This window comes from Phymastichus coffea, unplaced genomic scaffold, assembly GCF_024137745.1.
Source record: "Phymastichus coffea isolate CEN01 unplaced genomic scaffold, Cenicafe_Pcof_1.1 PCOF00172, whole genome shotgun sequence".
NCBI classification, from domain to species: Eukaryota; Metazoa; Arthropoda; class Insecta; order Hymenoptera; family Eulophidae; genus Phymastichus; species Phymastichus coffea.
The window spans coordinates 337,953-358,119 of NW_026706983.1; the positions used below are offsets into that span (position 1 = coordinate 337,953).

Consider the following 20,167-nt stretch of genomic DNA (forward strand, 5'->3'; position numbering starts at 1 on the left):
GCTCATACTAGTTCATAGAAGCTACGTCTAGTTAAAGCGAATAAATTATCTGAAGTACATAAATTTTATTTTTCAAATTGATGTTGCAACAGAAATAAATACATTTATTATAAATTATAAATATTTCATATCGAGAACAAGAAAATATCAGCTAATTGAAGAATTCTCTCTCAATATTATTTTGTGCTCATATTCAAACTTCTTGTCTTCAAACCATTGCTGCAGTCGCGCCATGGCGTCGCTGGCCGACAAAATCCGAAGAAAGCCGAGTACGAGCCGTTGGCACACGTTAGATTTTTGCGCGCCACTGGGACAAAGCACAGTTGATGTTGGTTGCAGTTGCCGTCGTTCGTGTGGGCTGCCGTTACTTTGAGAGAAGTTTGTTCTTTTGTTTGTGCTTTTTGTTTTATTCCACGAATTTTTGAACAAAGATGTCGGACGATACTCAGCCTAATAAATTGCTCATGTTTCGTGCAGCAGTTGCGAATAGTTTCCAGGATATCGCTCATTGTGTCAGGTAGGTGTGTGCGATAAGTAGTTGTTTTTTCAATCAAAGAATATGATTTTGTTCGAGTTTGCTGACAGTGTGTTTGATTGGGTTGGGATGGATGTAAATTTGTTGTCTTTGATTCATATTGCACCTCGTCCCGGCCTGATTAAATGCATTAAAATCATCGGCGATGCGGGATAATGAGCGTTATAATTTAATTCGATCAAGCTTAAGGTAAAACATTTTGTTAAATGAAATATTATTAAATATCAAGGTAAAATGGTTACACTGAACAATAAGAATATAGATGCCATTGACACTCCTATAGTTCGTGAAGCAGTATATAAAAAGTAATTCAAGACTCTTTGTTTACATTTCGGACAAAGAAAACTTGATCCCCCTCAAGTATTGAGTTACATCTACTGCACATATTTGCTTCTCTTTCTTTCAATCAAGAGAATGTGGCTGAGCACTTATTATATAAGAAATCCGCTAAAATTTTACTTGGTTTCTTAAATAACAAGTATTTTGTTTAATTTTTGGATTTTATTAAAAATAAAATTATATTTGTTTTAATACATTATTTATTTCACATTAATTAGTTACACTTGCTTACAGCGAAGAAGAATTCCTACAAATTTTCACAATGCTAGAGTCCAAGCCATTGGTTGTAAAAAAACTACACCAAGTCATGGAGAAAGATTTATACAAAGCATTGGACAATGATCTGCAAGAACTTGTGTCTGATGAATGCATGGTGGAAGGTATGAAAAAAGTTGCAAAATTGACTGAAGAAGCTGCAGCTCCTGCTGATGCCAAACTATGGTAAAACTAATTTCTATATACTTTCATTATTACTTATATTGTTAATGTTATAATTAAAAAATAATTTCAATTTCAGGAGACCTCCAGGTAATGTCGAACTTCACATGCGATCAATAGATGCAGATAAAATGATAAAGGAATGTGAAGTTTTAGAAGCATATATCAGTCAAATGGATAAGGAAAACGAAGTATTGATGGATAAAATAAATGAAAGAAGGAAGAGTATTCAATCTGTTGGTAGTCATATGAACCAATTGCTCAATATGCCTTTTAAATTATCAGAGTTAGAGAATACAGTTAAATTCAATCAAGAACAAGTTGAAAAACAATATAAAAAGTGTTCAGTTAACTGGAAATTTTAATGTTATCTAATTTTAGTTCTTAGATATATGTTTCAATTCCTCTTCAATTTTTTTTTCATCTATCATTAATTCTTGCAGGCGCTTTTGAAGTCTTATTTGTGTAGCTGTATTTTTCTTCTATGAAGATAATTATTAAATTGTAAATATTGTTAAAAATCGAAATTATAAAATAACTATTATATTTAACCTTTTGAATATTGATTTTAATTTGAATTTCACTTAATCTTTCTATAAGCTTGTCCCTTTCATTTTCAGCAGCAATTAATTTTTGTTTCAAAAGATCTCTGTGTTTTGTAAGCTCTTCAACTTTTAACAACATTTCTTCTTTATCACCACATTTATCAATTCCTATATGATCACTTAGTAAATTTAACATGACATCATAATTTTTATGTACTTCTTTCAATTCTAGTTCAACAATATCTTCTTTTTTTTGCATCTCATAATATATTTTAGTAGCTTTAGTTTGTAGCTCTTTTGTGTGATTCAATTGTCTTTCCAAAGATATAAAATTATTTTGACTTTTTTGTAATTCTAATTTATTTTCAAATATATGTTTATCTACTCTTCTAATTTCCATTAAAATGTCAAACATATTATCAATTGACATTGTTTTTTTGTATAAAATATGTTGTAACTTTTTCCTATCTTTACAAAGAACCAATGTTTTGTTCGTGATTCATCTGGTAGATTTAAAAATTTCTAATCTCAATAAAATTTAACAGTTACATTAAATAGTTCTTTCTTTCTCCAACAGATGTCAGCACAATTATTTCAAGCATTAATCTTCCGGTCTTCCTATTAGATTTTAGGTCTTAAAAGTTAGCACCCAGAATTAATTTTTTTAAGATAATCAATAAACCAATCATACCGTTAGATATTTCGTCAAGATAGCAACAACTTTTCTTGTTGCCGTTTGTTGGTTCGTCCACTGGAAATCCTTTGAAATTAAAATAAGTCTTGGGTGCTGGCCTTAGCAGCCAAACCAAAGTTGCGGTAAAACCTAGAAATATTGTTTAAAAAAAATTCATACGTAAACCAATCGTTAGTTCTTAAGACGAACTAACGACACCCATAATAAAATCAAGAATAATTTGATTATTTAAGCAACTAAAAATAAAAAACTGTTTCGACCTATGACTACTGGCTCCTGTCAAATTATTCATGATTTTATTATGGGTGCCATTAGTTCGTCTTACGAACTAACGATTGGTTTACGTATGAATTTTTTTTTAAACAATTTTTTCTAGGTTTTACCACAACTTTGGTTTGGGTGCTAAGGCCAGCACCCAAGACTTATTTTATTAGGCCCTCGCCACATATGCGCATACGCGCGCGTACGAGGGCGTACAAACGCGTACAAATCGCTAAAAATTTTGATAGTGCCAACAACAGAAAATTACTACTATTCCTCGCATGCCCCAAACGTACACACTTACTCCCGGAACAAACATATCAAAACGCTATATTATTGAAGGTTATGATACGTTTGTTCCGGGAGTAAGTGTGTTCGTTTGGGGCATGCGAGGAATAGTAGTAATTTTCTGTTGTTGGCACTATCAAAATTTTTAGCGATTTGTACGCGTTTGTACGCCCTCGTACGCGCGCATATGCGCATATGTGGCGAGGGCCTTAATTTCAAAGGATTTCCAGTGGACGAACCAACAAACGGCAAAGAGAAAAGTTGTTGCTATCTTGACGAAATATCTATCGGTATGATTGGTTTATCGATTATCTTAAAAAAATTGATTCTGGGTGCTAACTTTTAAGACCTTTAGATTTTTCATTTCACTTGTATAAAGATAGTGGCTCCCTCTGTTATCCAACATCACGATCTCTAAATAAGTGGCTTTACTGCGCAGACTCGCCTGACTCGCCGCGCGCACGCCATTGTGTGCGCCGTGATTTTCGTCTTGTCGTCGCTTCATCATCGGAGCAATTTTGTTTCAGCATCCATCGACTGATTCGAGATATCCCATTACAAAATTTCTATTGTAATTCTCATCTAGGTATGTAAATTTTGACAATACGACCAACATTCAATGTTTTTTTATTTATTCGTGACGCAATTGCGTTAGTTTGAGCAAGTGTGCATGTATGTTCTCTTGGCGAGTATCGATCGTACGACTTGTTCCTCTCTCTATCTTCGTCTCTTTCTTTCTCTAAAAAATCCACCCGAACGAACGTGTTTATTTAGTGTTACTCCTTTTTTAAGGTGGAAAGGGTGACGCGAATATTTATTTCGTTAGGTGATTTTCAACATTCTTATTAAAAGAACATTATGTGGGAGACAAAGCCTCGTGCTTGCGTGCTCTCTCCCCCTTACTAGCATTTTTTCAAGCGCATGATTGAGGTTATGGTATGCGTCGGCGACGCTTCTGTTTCTCAGAGAGTAATGAGAGATGCCTTGGGAAAATGTGGCGAAGTTGGAAGGGAACGATAAGATATAACACTGTACGCATCGGTTTTTCATGATCTTGCACAAACTCGAACTCTTCGTTCAATAATTCTTTGTTCAGCGCGTGCCATACAAAACGCCGCTGCTCGCCTGCGAGTCATACGTAATATGTCATCTTTAAGTAAAAATTGCGCTATGAATTATTCAGTGTCAAGTCGTGCTATGATTGGAGAAAAACAAAAACGTTACTTTATTTGTTACTAAACTGACACTTGCGCGATCAATGTAGCGATTTTCGCACGCCTTTTGTTTTAGAAATTAAAATAAAAAATTTTCGGAAGTCCCAGTTGTATCGGCGATATTCAAATTTTAGCAAGATATGCTTCGTGCGGTGAAATGTAAATTTTCTAACCTTATTCCGTCGATTTTGATGGTCTTTTATCGTAGCCGCCTGATAAGAAGTAGAGGAGTAGCTTGTGCAAGCGTTAGAAAAGGAAAGGAACGAGTTTGCTGAGAAAATTAGCAGCCGACATAATTTATTCGGACGAGCTCGTCGAATGTATATTTTTGGGAGTAGATAGACTTCTCGTAGTCAGAATGAATGTAGATTAGATGGTTTTAGACATGCGGGTTACAAATTAATTGCCTTGACCCTCTGTGATTGAGAGATGGTTCTTGAAACTAATTAGCAGAAAGCGATGAATATTTGGAGCATGGCTAATAAGAATCTTGACCGTTATGCATATTTTTCATAGGAATAATGGATGAGTAGCGAATGAGTAACGTGACAATGCCAATTTCATTTTCCCGTAAAACGCACGCACGTTATCTTTACACATTTGCAAAGAATAAAAAAAAACAATAAATAACCATTCGCAATTGCACGCGCAACAAATTTAATTTCCTACGATAACTATTTGATAGGCCGCGCGATGTGAGTGGCTTCTCTCGAGCGCGGGGACTTTATGCCAATTTGCGTTATTCACTTTTAACTGTCGAGACGACGACGACAAAACTTTATTAAAACTCGCGAGAGATTCAAGTGAGTTAGCATGTTTAATTGCCAATGAGTCTATTTTGGAGAGGCGCATCCATGCTGTAATAAGATCGCTCCGGGTATTAGTTTGCATTGCAATGTATTGAAAAACTCCAAAGTGCTCTTTGTGCGACACTCGACGACGTCGAAGTCGTTTTCTTTAGTGAAAAGCAGTCACGCGCGGAGTGTTAAAAAGCACCGAGCGACGTGAAAATTATTATCGCATGTATGGTCGTTTATCGCTCTTTGTTTAGCGTGTTCTAACACGCGTTTTCACCGTCAGCTTTGAAAGCATTTATTTTTTCGTTCATTTCGCGAGCTCGCGGCGTATTATCTTGATGACGAACCATCTCGTTGTAATAATACACCGGCGAGATTTATGTTGTGTCTGCTTCGCGTGGATGGCCGTTTAATGCGGCGCACGTTTGCATAGGTAAAAGTGATTTTTAGCGCTTTTCTTTCGAACGCCCATTTACGGTTTTTCCGCCAACTTAAAATGCAAATTGCCGAAGCTCGTATGTCGATTGTTTTCTTTTGTTGCATTTGGTTTTTTGCGTACGATACAACCGTTAGGCACACGAGGCCGTTCAAACAATAATTTAAAAGCGACGCTAAACTTGCTTTCACAATAAACTCGGCGACGAATAAATCAGCTAGGCGATTATCCTCGGGGCGGCAAGGCCGATAAACGGCAATTAAAATCGACGAGCGAAGGCGGGATTTCGCACGGAGAGAGGGAGAATTGAACTTCCGGAGCACCGGCTCGGAAAGTGGTGCTGCACGCGGGTCAGCTCGTCAATCCCGGAGCTGCATACGGCTGGCTGGCGTGTCGTCGCGGAGCTCGAATGCCGTTGCTTGCGCGAGGAGTGCAGCATTGGCCGAGCGCGGCTAAAGTGCAGACGCGGAGGGACACAGAGAGAGGGAGGTAGAAAAGTTTTCCCTCGCCCACGAAGAACAGTTGCGAGATATGTACTTAGACATCAATGAGCTATATCCGCGCCTGGTGTATAACGTCCGATGAATAATCGAACGGCTGCCATTATTTGTAATTTGAAAAGATTAGGGGCCAACCGGTGGCTCTTTGTCTTTTCCTCGTGGAAAGCGCCACTGCGGCGGGGTTCGTCAAGTTTACAAGGGAGAGCGAGACTAAAACTAGCGCTTACGTTTTCCCTCGTGTTGTGTAGTTCGCGTGGGAGTGCCCCCCCCCCCCCTCCCGCCACCACTTCCTTTCGCTCCGGACGATTATAACTCTCAAAAATTAATATTGTCTGTAACGAGCTGCCGTTATTCGGCAGTTTAAGGAGAGTCTGATTACATAAGTCGCGCAACACGACAAACTGGTTCGGCGATCGAACTGTACGCGTGCAATCGGACGTCCGTCTCCCCGAGAAGCATTTTACGACGGTACGTGCGCCGCGCAGGAAAATATGCAATATTCCGTTGTACACACTTCTATTTTTGTAACTGACAGTTTTAGCTCGGAAATAGTCTTTCGGGATCTATTCTGCCGGGGCGGAGAAACACGCCGCGATACTCTCTTTCAAGAGTCGAAAGTTGCTCTCCCGTGGTCGGCGAAAATAACGCGCTCAAAAATATTTTCATCGCTCCCCTTTTGAAAAAGAGCAGCACCCTCGGCGCAGAGTCGCGAAGGATGCCGCGCTGACGCGCAGCGCACTCGCGCGATTTGCGTGAAAACTCGGTCATCGTGCCGAACGAAACTCGCGTCCCGTGGGTCGAGCAGCATCCAGCGAGAGTCCATTGCCGGGAGAAAAAAGAACAAGGCAGAAAGAAAAGGAAGAAAGAAAGAACAGAACAAACCGGTTGCCATGGCTGTCCGGTTGCCATCACAAAAACTGTCTATAGTGTCCCACCCCACGCAGGCCACGCGACAGTTGCCAAGCCTCAATGTTCGGCAAAGCAGCGCTTTCGCGAGAAGTTTGAACGCCTGACCCCAAAAAGAATAATCGAAGTAGGAGGAAAATGGCCTTTGTCGCGCTCTTGCATTCTCGTGTCGCTGACTGTTTTTGTTCCGCGCCTTTGAACCTTATCTTTACGAGTTCTCTCGTGGCTCATATGCGTCACGCTCTTTTCTCGACCGTCCATGAAAATCATCCAAAAAAGCTAGCGAGGCATTTTTTTTCTTTTTCGCGCCAACGATCCTCCGTTGCAATTTCACTTGTAGTTCGGGTCGTGACTTTGAACCTCGTTCGCGCACAAATGAGATTTCACATTCCAACGCGCATCCAAAAGTTCAGCTTCGCTCTTGAATGCGTTATCGTTTTAGACGGAGATCTCGTTGGTATTTCGCGTGCAAACGAAGCGTCTGGCATTAAAAAGGGTGAATTCGTCATCCAGCCGTCAGCCTTTTGTCCACGTGGCATTTGCAATTAAGCTTGCGGCATCTCTGTTCCGGAGAAGAGACGAGGCGAGCGAAAAGAGGAACAAACTAAAGATCATCGAGCGATATCACCAAGTCCCTTTTGTCCTCGCGACTGCACTCCTGCACGACTTGAAAAGGAGCAACGAGGAAAGCTCTCGCGGAAGCTTTTGATTTCTGTTAGAGTCCCCGTCGCTATCTTTTGTTCCCTCGTCGCAGCGAAACGAAAGAGTACTTAATTGCTCGACAATCGTATATTTTTTTTTTCGAGCTCAATTTTGTTGTACGAAAACAGCTACTGACACGTCGCCAATTGCGTTAACAAAAACAAACTTTCGCTTATTGTGAATTTTGCATCGCTAGCCTCGCGATAACAAAGTGACTATACGTATTTCGGGCACGCGTCAATCAAAAAGGATCTCCCGCAGCCGCCGCCAGCGTTTTCGCATTGAATCGCTTCTTTTCAGAGCGAGCGACCGAAAGAAAGAAAGAAACGTACGCGGACGGCCGAAGGACGCGAGAAATCTTATAGCCGCGTATGAAAATGGAGCGGAGCAATTTGACGGTCTTAAACTTTCAAGGCGCGTTCGATATTTTCGCCTTCCTTCTCGCTTCTCCTTTTCTTTCGCACGCTCCGCTTTACTTCGGCCCGTTGTTCTCTTATATTTTTTTCACTCGACGAATGAAGTTAGTTAGAGCGACGAGTTGATCCCACTTTTGCGATCGATGCGTTCATCGCGCGACTTGCAAAAGCGAGGAATCCATTCGCACTCTCTGATTTACGTTCGCTTCCATTTCGATCGTCTCGGAGAACAGGCCGGTCCATCCCGGGGGGGGGGGGGGGACTCGGTCGTGTACGTTTTCGGCAAGCCAGACGTCCTTGTCCCTCCCGTCACAACATTCCTTTTTTAGGAATTCGAAAAAGAGAAAAAGAGAGGGAGAGAAAAGAAACTGGTTTTCGCGCTCGCTCGCGGAGGTGCGAGATCTGGACGTCGTCTGGAAAACCAGTGCGTTCTCGTTATGATTAAACAAACCTCGCGTTTCGCTCATGATAGCTTTTCCCGGCGCTTCGAACTCGCAAACGAGACGGTCGATCGGCACAACGGCAGTCCTGTCGCGAGGGACGGAGTGAAATTTCCAGCGAGCCGGGAAACGTATCGTTCGCGGAGTACCTTATGAATAAACGAAGACGCGAGCGTTCGCGGAAAACAAAAACAAGACGTTTTTCCGTCGTATTATTCGCGTGGAGAGACCTTTACACGGTGCTCAGCCTTCGACGCAAAAAAATGCGGCACGAAGGTCTCGATGTAATGTACTTCCCGGTGTGTTAAGCGATTTTACGACGCCAGTATTCCATTGTTCGTAATGACTCTGCGCCGGAGATGCTTAAAATTCTCGCAGCTTTCGTAACGGCATCTTCCCACTTAGCAATTTGCCAGTAGCAGTGCGCGACGTTCTCCAGCGATCGCCGTTAGAGTAGCTGCGTACGCAATCGTCCGGATTCACTGGCCGAGCGGGGTGGGGGAAGCCCGTAAACCTTACGGCTTGGCGAAGGGAGGAGAGTCGGCCGTCGTCGGCGCGCAGTGAAAGAAATATCGCGTTACGTCGACGACGAGAGCGCAGTTGATGGCTTTTTCGCTTTAGGCGAGCTCGCGAGGCGCGCGAGTGTCCGCTTCCATTCCCGGGCGCGGTGCCCCGCGCGTCCGCCCTTGTGCGCCCGGCGAGCTGCTGCTGGTCGCGTCCGCGGCGCGTCGTCTCGTCGAGCGCGAGCGCGGCGTTGGCGCTGACGCAATTACGCGCGCGCGCTCGGCACACCGGAGCGGCCGCGGAGCAGCAGGTGCCTGTGCGCGCAAAGGCGAGCGAGCTGCCGTCGCTTGGCGCAATCCCCCCCCCCCACATTCTTTTTGCGCAAGCCGATTTTCCCGTCGCCCGTCGCTGCCGTGCGAGATTTATGCATTCGGCCGGCAACTCCTTTTCAGGTACGAGTCAGTTGATCGACAATGAATGCACGATGGAAAACTGTGTCGCCGTTTAAAAATCGCCTTTCTCGCCGGCGACAGGGCGACAGAGGGGAGAGGGGAAATCCCAATTTGGCCGCTCTCCGATAGGCAAGAAGCTATTACGCCTCCTCTGATATGGTCCTTCGAAGTATCGCGAAAAGGCACATCCATTTCCGCGCTGACTGCAGCCGCTAGATCCTAGCGCTCTTACATGCGATTCTTTCCGTTTTTACGACGCCGAAGCTTCCCATCTTGCCAGCAGCGGCGCTACGCTTCGTTCGTCCCTTTTCCAATGGGTCCTGAGTGCGCGATATCGTCGAAATCGCGTGAACGCCGATCGATCGTAACGTTCGTGCAAATCGGCTCTTGATTCGCGTCGCCAGTGCTCGAAGAAATATAGTGGGCCTCGCGTGGAGTGTCGTCAAAAATATTCGCCTGTGGCTGTTAATTGGCGTCGACTGCGCTGTAAATCAGTGCTGAGCTGCTGCGACGGTCGTCTAATATTTTTCGCGCGCTTCGCTAATTAATCGCGGCGGCAGATGTTCACGCTATACTAATTCGCCTACATTCCGACTTTTGCTCGTCGATACGCTCCGGTTATTTCGGCAGTTGATTGATAATGGGTGTCGATGCAACTTGTGATTGATGACTTAGTCACTGGTGTTGCGCTGAAATGTAGCTTCGACACATGTTTCGAGGATGCGATAATTTAATGAACGCGTCTACGGGCATAATTCCATTTGGATGGCAATTCGTTGCGAAGTAAGCGAATCACTGAGACATTCAAACCGAGCACGTTTTCATTTAATTTTACGCGTTCAACAATGGTTATTTTAGCAATACGTCTACAGACCTGCATGCCTTTTAATACTTTTCTTTCTTTTTCTTTGACAGGCGATGAAATCTTAGAACTCTCAATGATACGCGTGAATATACGATAAATGTTTATTATAATTAGATTATCATATAGTGACAATTTGATCGCATCCGTTTCCTTTAACGTTCCAGCGCGAAATACCGACACGTCGTGATCTCGAGCGAAAATTTTCAATTATCCGAACGATATTGAATTTCGCTCAAAGCGAAGAAACGTCCGCGACGCATCGTCATTCATCAATGGTACTTCGAAACTCGCCTGTTTATCCATTTGGCAGCGCCTGTGCCGCGCCGAAAGCCGCAAGGTCTCTCCCTGTCGCGGCCGCGATGACGCCGTGCATTTTTCGTCCCAGCTGTGCGCGCAACGACCGGCGACCTTGCGCAATCCGGGTCAAACGCCGCGAGAAACGTGGCCGTTCTCGCGACACAAACGAACGCTTCGTTGTTTCGGCAAAGTCCTCGATGCGATTCTTATAATGGATTCCAATGGTCTTTGTTGCGCGCGGCTGCGGTTGCGCAACAGGATCGGTTTCGTGCGTCAAAAATCAAACTGTTTTTGCACGCGCGCGAGCAAGGGATACAATCACCTTGCGTGTGCTTTTGTCTTCGGCAGTCGGAGCCTCCCCCCCTCCCCAAGTTAATAGGATTGGCCTTCGCGAATTCTTGCTTATTATTCGATCGTTCTATTTTCTTTTTGCTTCGAGCGAGGACGCTTTCTAATCAGCCATTGCGGTTTATACTGGACGCAGGTGACAAAAACACCTTCCATGGATAGATTTCTTTTCGAAAGCATATTCCGATGATAAACCTGCGATGTCGTCGGCCGCTACGCGACTCGCCATATCGATCGATTCGCACGGCTGTAAGAGAAATTCGATCGTCTGCTAGATATTACCTGGATAACGCGTTATTATTATTATTTGTTTGTTTTTTTTTTTTCTAACGGTGAGTTAGCGTATTCTTCTGTCTCTCGTAATAAAGGAAGAAGAAAAAGCGAAAACGGCCTCGAACTTGACTCGAAACACACTCGAGGTCGATCGAGATTAATCGCGACTCTGTGTGTCTGTTATATACTTGCGTGTTTGTGCTTTCACTGTTCTCGGCGGGCGTGCGGCACGAGGCTACCCACGCGAATACGAGTTGCGCGCACGTATTTTCGGGTGCAACGTTTCGTTCGCTTGCCCATCGACGCTATCTGCCGTCTCTCCTTCGAGACGAGTTTTCGCGATATTTCCCTTTCTAGGGCACATCCGCGGTAACTAGCCGGCCGTCGACCCATTAGACGTCTACTCGCGAATGATCCGCAGCTGAAATCTCGGGTTCCACCTGCAAGGGGCCCCGCACGATCGATCAAAATCCCACGGCGTCGGTTGCGTCCGAGTTGACGTAATGGCATTAGCATTCGACACAACTTTGCTAATCTCTCGCGCGATGTCGATTAGTTGGTTATTTCGCGCCGTTTTCGAGTATACGATTTGGCCGGGTGCCCAAAGAGCGAGTACACGCTGGCCTTTTTGTTGCGGCAAATGTTTTACGTGATTGCTCTGTACATGCTCATTGGGACACGTTTAGGCACTTTAGCTTCCGCGTCGACGTTGATTTATACGTCCTAAACGAAATTTTTTCCTCGTAACGTGGCTTTTACGGGAATGCGATTGATAGAATTTTCGTTCGACCGTCGACAGTACTGAAAAAGCTTTCGAAGAAGTTTTCGTTCCGCGGTAGTGTCGTAATTGAAAAAAATCTTAAGCAACAACGAAACGCAGCCTCGCTGCATGTAGAAAGACGAAGGACTTTCCACGTGACGAGCCGAAAATGGAAACGTAAAACTCGAGCGTATTTGCTAACTTGTCTCCCTATAAAAAATGCAACTGGCACACAGCTTACGCAGTCATCGTTATCGTCGTCGTCGGATCATTCTCTCTTTCTCTCTACACCTCCGCATCTGCATATTGCACGCGGACGGAATGAGATTTGCAAATCCGTTTTGCGGCTGCGGCCGTGTGTTTAATGAGGATTCCGAAAAACTCATCGTGGTGTTGGGAAAGCCGCGTCTCGTTTCGTTTTCGTTGCGCCGACCCATCGATGGATACGGGAAACGGAAGTAGGCGCGCGCGACGCGCTCACTCGTCGAATGGTCCGTCGCGGCTGCAGAAAAGAGAGGGATTATGTAAGCTGAATATCCGAGAGAAGGACGAAAATAGACGCGCGGGGAAGCTGCTCATCGTGATTCAGTGCACGAAAGGTATCGAGGAAGCCTCGCGCGCAGATCCGCGCGGACGCATTGATTTAGGTGTACTTAGCGATCGAGCGGAGTATAAACCGATTTGCCGCGGTCGTCATTTCTGCGCGAGCGAGCTTTGTCTCGTGATTAGGACAGCAAGCGAGCAACTCCGCAAGCCCGCCTAGTAGGTTTGCGTGGTCTGGGGCAATCGTCGCGTTGTCTCGATGAGACGAACAACCGAGATGCCGCGGCCGAAGAGTCGAGTCTTGGAATGATCGTCCTGTTGTCAATGAGAGTGCGCTCAATTAAATGAAAGTAATTACGGTACTTTTGAAAGTCTCTCGGTACGTTTTCTATAGTTATAGCTTGTTAGATGTTACAACCTTAGCGTCGCTCGCTTTCAAGTGTGAATTCCACAATATTTTCTGCATCTTCATAACAAAACCATTTCTCTTGTGTGCTTCGCAAGGAAAGTTGCGGTAACGAGGCACGTACCTCGCGGATATTCGCCAACGATTTGGCGAGGCCAAAGTTTCCTCGGGATGGAGTTTTTGTCGCATCCCCTCGCGCAAATATGCCGTTTGACGAGACGTGTTTTCGATCGCGCAACAACAAGAAACTCGAATCTATAATCGATTCGAGCTCGCTTTATTCTCTCTCTCGCACACACCGAAACTTCCTTCCGCTCGAGAAAATTCATTAAATATTGAAGTGCGTTTAAAGCACTACCTATAATTACGCTAAACGCCCGAACGCCCGTGCGGCGTTGTACGGAACACCGCAAAGCATTCGGGTAGTGCGTTTGAAAGTTTAACAAGAGAGACAGAAACACATATGCAGTGCATGCGGAATACGAAAAACTTGGCTATAATTAAGAGCAATTACTGCACGTACGTACGGGAAAGTTTTTCTTTTATTCCTTCGCCGTCGTCGTCGTCCTCCCTATATAATAGCCTCGGGAGGTAAGCCAGTGGTTAGAGATAGATTCGCGGGTCTGAATTATTGATGTCTGGCGTGTATGGCCGCGGAGGGGACGAGACCGTCTATAGCCGACGACCACTTTACGTACACGTAGTGCGTCTTCGCTCCTCGCTCTCTTTATTTCCCGTTGCCTTTTTTTTCTGCCGCTCCCGAGCCGGACAGCTCGCGGATTTTTTTTCGTCCGCTCAAAACTAGTCGTTCTTTCTCGAGCGCGACTAAGTAGCCGAGCGTCCCGACCGTGCGTCAACTTTTGCAACGTTCACGCGACACATTATATGCCATTTGCGGCAACCAGCCGTTTGCTGTTTTCTAAACGCTCGACTACCTCGCGGCAAATAATTCCTCCGTTGACCGCCACATTATCATTATAACAACTGCAGAGACACGCATTCACGCACGGAACGCGCAGTCTATAATTTTGTCGGCAGTCGAAGGAATTACAAAATTCATATTCCCTCGCTGGCAATTGGATTCCCATAACTTATGCATCTAAAGAAAGAGAGAGCGAAAGAGAAGTTTCCCCCTGTCGTATGTAATAGCGAAATTCGATATGCAGATGATATAGTACGCGATCGACGAACTCTCTCTCTCTCTCTCTTTGACCAATCAATATCACAGCTATGCTTCCGTAGTTTGCCCATTGTGGCTTTAGACGAGAATTTTTCTTTTCCTTCTCGCGTTCAGTTATTTAGATTTTAATGTATAAACTATGCGACACAATGCTCATGTACTAAAAATACGCTCATTCATTTGTACAAGAGTAGAGAATACTTGGACAAGACGTGCGATGTTTAAGCTGTCGTTCTATTTTCGAAGCCGGGAAAATTGTGACAGGCATCTTTCAGCTTTTGCATGAAAAAATAGATGCTCTTGGAAAGCTTGAATCTGAAGTTGTTACGCTATATCTCGTCAACAGTCCCCGACCGACAGCTCCTTCTTTAGGGTCAATGTTTAATTACTTTAGTACCTCGAGGTGTACGTCCGAGGGATGAAAAATTGAGAGGCTCGGGCCGCTGCTAGCTATAAGCGTCTCTCGCGACGTGCTTGCGGAAGAAACTAGCGGCACTAAAAAAAAGTGTAACAGCTAGGAGAAAATAAAAATTTCGTACAGTGCATTTTCGTTCCGAAAAGAGATTCGTATTCGTCGTAGACGTTTTATCGAGGGTCGCCGTCTGTGTAAATTCCTCGATAATTAACGAGAGGGCGATTGGACATTTCTCGAAAGCTGACTCTCGCTATTATCAGGTCGATCGACCGTCGAGTCCCGTCGGGCACTCAATTGGCAGCAACAATGGGTATTCGAAACCGATCAAAATTTCTCCAATTTAATTGTTTAAATTGAACTTCCGACGGGAAAGAGAAAAGAATCTGCGTTACGAATGGATAGGAATCGTCCGCGAGCACGCTATACGCAAAATTTCTTTATTCCACGCTTCTCGTAGAGCACCTTTCTCTCGCCGCCCATAAAAATTTTGAAAATTTGAAATAGAAATCGTCGCTCTGAACGTCTTGAAAGGAACATAGCCCGTTGTCAATCTAAATATTTTTGCATTCCGAAAGCCTTCTCTATAAATACGAAGAAAAGTAAGTAGCAATTAAAATCGAGTAAAATTTGTTTGTCCCGCGTCACATAGGCAAGAAAGAGCTCGTGTTGCTACGAGAGAAGGAGGCCCACTTGTGTGCTTGAAGAGAGGCCGACAAACTTGACGAAAATAGGACAGACAGGTGTAGTGGCTATTTCTCGCCCGAAACTCCTCTTCTTTCTTCTCTTTTTATTGTTCCCCTTTCCTCTTTTATCGGCCAAACGCGAGGCTCCATTTACTTTCGAGTCAATGAGAGTTTTAGGGATAAGACGACGAAAGTTTTCTTCCTCTCCACGAGTTTCGTCGACTTTGCTCGATCGGCTGTTTAACGAGAGGACTGTATACTTTTCGAAAGTAGAATCACTTTATCGAGCGTCGTTTCAGCGACGATGAGATAACTTCGGCTTTGATTTCCGAGTCATGGAATTCATCCGTCTTTTCCGATCATCGGAAATTGGAAATTCGTTTCATCCGATGCAGTTACTTCGAAAAGCGAAATATCATTACGCAAGCATGCGTAAGCTCCGCGTCATTGCACTATTGCGGATCAATGGCCTGAAGAATCTCGCGACGTCCGACGATTCCTCCAGCTAAGCGAACCTCGCGCATCGTGAAATTTAATCAGAACCGACTTGATCAAGTACACATTGCCCGGTGTACTTTTTCTTTTTCGTTGCGCCTCGCCAACGACAATAGAGGGACGGTCCTGGAAAGTTGCGGGAGAAGTTTGCCGTTGACAGCTCGCTTTTGTCTTTCGAGCATTCGATGCAGCCGAACGGGCGAGCCGACGTCGAGAAACGTGATGCCGGACTGACGATGCTTCCAATTTGGAAGCGCGGTCGAGGGATGCGCGGCGCCGAGGCGGGCAATGCACTGGCAGAGTCCAGAGAGGAAAAGAAAGAGCGCGCGCGTCGAGCGGCGCGGCAGGCGTGCAGCGACGATCAATTATACAAGAGGGGCGCGCGCGCGCGGAGAGCAGTGACGATCGATGCGCGGGGACGCGTCCGCGCGCGCCTAACTTGAAATATTGATGGGGCCGCGCTACACAGCGCCTGCCAATGCCGCGCTCTCGCTGCCGATAACTTCGTCGTTCGCTACTTGCGCGCGAGTTGGACGCGAGAAACGAGTGCAACTTGGCGATCGTCCTCGCGCTGGCAAATCTGCCGACCACCGATGGGAATCGAGCGCGGAGTACGTCTAATTGACTTGGATGAGAAGGCCGCGTGGAGGCTTGGGTCTCATTATTTTTGGTCACATCGTCGTTGCGCCTGGCGAACGTGGATGGCACGCGAGCCTCGCCAAACGCCAGCCTATTTCGTCGCGATGCATTTGCTGCTACGTCGTAAAAAAACCGCGAGAGAGAGAGAGGGAGAGGGCAGAGAGCTTCGGGTCTACGGTCTATCAAATTTGATTCGTACGCCCGCGCAACGGTCCATCGCAGCCGAGTGCGTTGATAACGCGATTTCCGCGCAAATCGAGCGCATCTAAAAGTAAAAACCGGCACAAAATCAAATATCTCTCTCTATCGTTGTGATCTCGGCGGCAGCTCGCACAAGTACATACACTCGCGTGGGGGATGTATCCTTGGCGGAGTGCATCGGCCTCTGGCGCGAGCTCGCTCGCGAATCCGGTTCTCGCTAAGAGAGCATAGGAGAGAAAAGAATCGCTCTGGCGCGCAGCCTTCGCGTGCGGCCGTCGAGAGAGAGAATCTCCGAGCGCGGCGCGACCGACGCGAGCGAGCGCGGCTCGGATTCGCAGCCGCCGCCTCCTCGCCGGAAATCGGCGGGCCGATCGTCGGCATGCCGGCGGCGCGAGCCGAAGCGCGCCTCGCCGTCGCCGCGAGCACGAGAGTGCGCAGGTGCTTTATTATCGACGTCGCGCGTCTCCGCGTCGTCGGCACGGGCGAATTGTTGATGCCAGCGGTAACCCATGGCGACGACCAATTGCAACGGGCACGGTGTACGTCCGCGACGCTACGATTGGCTGGCCGACCGGGATAAGAGACCGGCAGCGAGCCCTGCTCACGCCACAAGTCGCCGCGCAACTACCTTGTGCACATCGCGCGCCTCCGCCTGCGCCCTCGCAGCTCTGTCGTTCTCTCTCACCACGGCCGGCGTGTAGACCTGCGGCGATGGCTCACTGTAAGTGAACCGCGCTGGTATCGCTCGCCGATCGACTTCTGAGCGATCCGGCGCGAGAGGCTTTTTTTTTCTTTTTCTTTCCAATGTTATTCCCGCGAAGGCCAACGCGAAACGAAGCGTGGCGCCGACGCGTGCACAGTCTATTTGTTCGCGACGACCTAGATGTCGACTTCGAAAAAGTGCAGCCCAGGGGCTAGGACGGGGGAGGGGGACGATCGTCGGCGCTACCTAATTGTACAGTGGACGGGAAAGGGCCAATATTTGACTTTGTTTCTTGTTTGCAGGAGCTGCGAGCATCGACGCCAACGAGTCGTCGTCATTCGCTGCGATAGGTCCCGAGCAGCAGTCAACGACCGGTAAGTTATCCGTTCAAATTATACGCCGCTACGTTTTTGCGGGACGCTCGATGCTCGTCGATCGGCCGCACGCGCGCCAAGCCCACGCGGGGCTTGCCCTCGCGATCGTCGTCGATTTTCGCTGGCGATCGATCGCACCTCCGCGCGACGGTTAGCAAGTCGAGTCGCTTCTGTTTATGGCGAACGACTGACAATTGCGATACGTTGAAAGAGGGTCATCGTACCGGCGGAGGGATGGGGGGCGTCGTCGCGTCATCGTAAAGTAGTTAATGGAACGGCGCGAGCAGACGGATGACGCGGCTGAAAAGCACAGCGGGGCAAGAGAGAAAATGGATTAATCCGTTTATTCGAGTCTAAAGTGGATTAGGATGTCGCCCTTCAAAGAAAAGCTTAGCTAATTACTGTTTGATCAAAAGTGCAGCTACGTATTTCCCTCCTAGGGCGCGCAGGAGGAAAGCTTGTACCAGTCCGAATACCGCGTGCGCGCATCGTTGAGTTTTCGCACTTGTGCAAAGCTCCTTTTCACCAGTCAATTTCTAATATTTTGTTTTCGAGGCGCCCTGTCACTTGCAAGTCATTCGATTCGGCTCACTCACGCTTACTTCGCGTCTTATCATTATACCTCAGATTCGTATTCGGCAACGATTTTATTTCCTCTGTTATCGTTGTTTGCAAAGTCGCACTGCTTCGTGTCGTATTTTGTTCGTCTGGCAATCGCTCAAAAGTGCCTTAGTGTTCGTAGCGTCAATCGACGTCTACGATTGTTTCTCGGAAGAACGACACTTTTCGCAATAAAAGTGAATTGCCGTCCAGTGAAATCAAGTAAAATTTCACGAGGTAAAAAATTCGAAGGAACTTTCTAGCTCTGAAAAAAAAAAAAATTTTTTTCCCCACCCTTGCCGGAACAAAAGCCAAGTAAACTACAACATAAAAGACTTATTGGTCTATCGCGAAAGCAGCAGAAGCGAAAAAGTAAAAGGATCCACGGAGGCCTATTGTCTTCATTTACACGCTTTTTAGCCAGGCCGGAGAGGAAGATTAGCAAAGCGAACGACCGGTCGTATTGTTTGCTGCGATTGCGCGGCGCGTGGGCGCGGGCCGAGTCTTAATTGATCTCGCTGCCGAGCTCGCGGGAGAACGTCAATTAGAAAGAGATATAGAGGAAGAAAGCAGCTGTGCCGAAAGATGCTGGGAGCACGGCGCGCGCTTTAGGATTATTATTCATTCGGTGGATAAAGCGAGAGAGTCGCGCGGCGCTCCCACGCGCTCTCAAACCATCTGGCACTGGAAGGTGTTACGGCGTGTCGCCGAATGACTTGGCAAGCGCGAAACGCGGAAATACCGGCGAGAGTTAACGGCTCCGCCCAATTTTCGCGTGTCCCCTCGACGGGGCAGACAGTCAGAAGTGTGGCTTTCCGGATCGTCCGATGCGCTCCCGTCCGATCCGTCAAAGAAGTCGCGCGCAAAAGTTGTCGATCCCACGAGCGCGCGCCCGTTTGGCCTCGGCGCCGGCCGCAAGGAAGAGTCGGCGAAAAGAATTACGGAGAGCGGTATGAGTCTACTCGCGCTGGAAACTGCCCGCGTAATACAGCGAAGGAGGATCCTCGAGCGAGAGAGAAAGGCAACGACGAGGCTCGCGAACAATCGATGGGAAAACCGAAGGCGCGGGTACGATCCACGCCGAGCCTCGCGCGCCGCGGGCTACCGGCTGGTTGGCTCTCGCTTGGCAGCGAAACGGTCAATCACGGCGCCGGCGCGACATAATTAAATTCCGTCGAAAGTCGTAGCTACCCTCCGAAACAATCGGCTAATTGAGCTTCTGATGTACGAGCTAATCGGGATAAGTGGGGAGAGGGAGGAGGGTCGTCGAGGGCGAGGGCGAGGGCCCAAGGCCTCGCAGTTCCGCGAAACAGTCCGCGAAGGCGGAAAGCTGATCCTCGCCGTGGGATGATTCACTCTTGGGAATTGTCGAGGAGTATCGGTGACGAGAGCGGCGGGCCGCCTTGGAAACAGCCGAAGCGGGCGGGCGCATGCGCGCGGCGCGGTCGGCGATGAGCAACTTCCACGAAGCGCGGAGGGTTCAGTATCCACTCGAGCATCGGCGCGGATCGATGTTCGCCACGGTGGCTCTCCCGGCCAGCTGCGAGTCGTCGTCGTCGTCGTCGTCGTCGTCGTCGAGGCGCGCACGCCAACGCAGGTAGTGCTCGGTCGTCGCCGTGGTGTGCTCCACCGCTATGTGCGCGCGTCGAGAACCAGTGCGCGCCCGCCGGAGACTCGCGATCGCCCGTCTATTTCCCGACGGCCGATCGATACACCGGCTGAGTCATTGCGCGTGAAGAGGGCTCCCCCGCCCCGCCGCCCGCGCGTCTCGTCTTTCCTACGCGCACGACGAAATTCACGCGACGCGATGATAACCGCGCCAGCGGACGGTGACCTCGTTCCAGAGATGCATCGCCGCTCCAAAGACGCGCTCGAGTGTGCATTTCGTAGTATTATTGCCTCGAGGCTCGTTCATTCC

General features: G+C 47.2%; 1 protein-coding gene and 1 long non-coding RNA gene across 2 annotated transcripts; both read left to right on the forward strand.

The window, feature by feature from the left end:
* The first annotated feature begins 324 nt into the window (after positions 1–324).
* On the forward strand, positions 325–1,853 carry LOC131673317 (uncharacterized). Its single transcript, XM_058951220.1, has 3 exons — positions 325–517; positions 1,109–1,315; positions 1,392–1,853. The coding sequence occupies exons 1-3, from the start codon at positions 432–434 to the stop codon at positions 1,675–1,677; spliced, it is 579 nt and encodes a 192-aa protein (XP_058807203.1). The 5' UTR covers positions 325–431; the 3' UTR covers positions 1,678–1,853.
* Positions 1,854–3,222: 1,369 nt separating this feature from the next.
* Positions 3,223–17,650, forward strand: LOC131673332 (uncharacterized). Its single transcript, XR_009302700.1, has 3 exons — positions 3,223–3,390; positions 3,540–3,686; positions 17,578–17,650. It is a non-coding gene; the product is annotated as an uncharacterized LOC131673332 (long non-coding RNA).
* Positions 17,651–20,167: the final 2,517 nt, after the last annotated feature.

Excerpts from the sequence above, each read along its gene's own strand:
- LOC131673317 (XM_058951220.1), top strand. The coding sequence starts at position 432 with ATGTCGGACGATACTCAGCCTAATAAATTGCTCATGTTTCGTGCAGCA. Across the intron at positions 518-1,108 it reads GATATCGCTCATTGTGTCAG|CGAAGAAGAATTCCTACAAA; the intron begins GTAGGTGTGTGC and ends ACTTGCTTACAG. Across the intron at positions 1,316-1,391 it reads CCTGCTGATGCCAAACTATG|GAGACCTCCAGGTAATGTCG; the intron begins GTAAAACTAATT and ends TTTCAATTTCAG.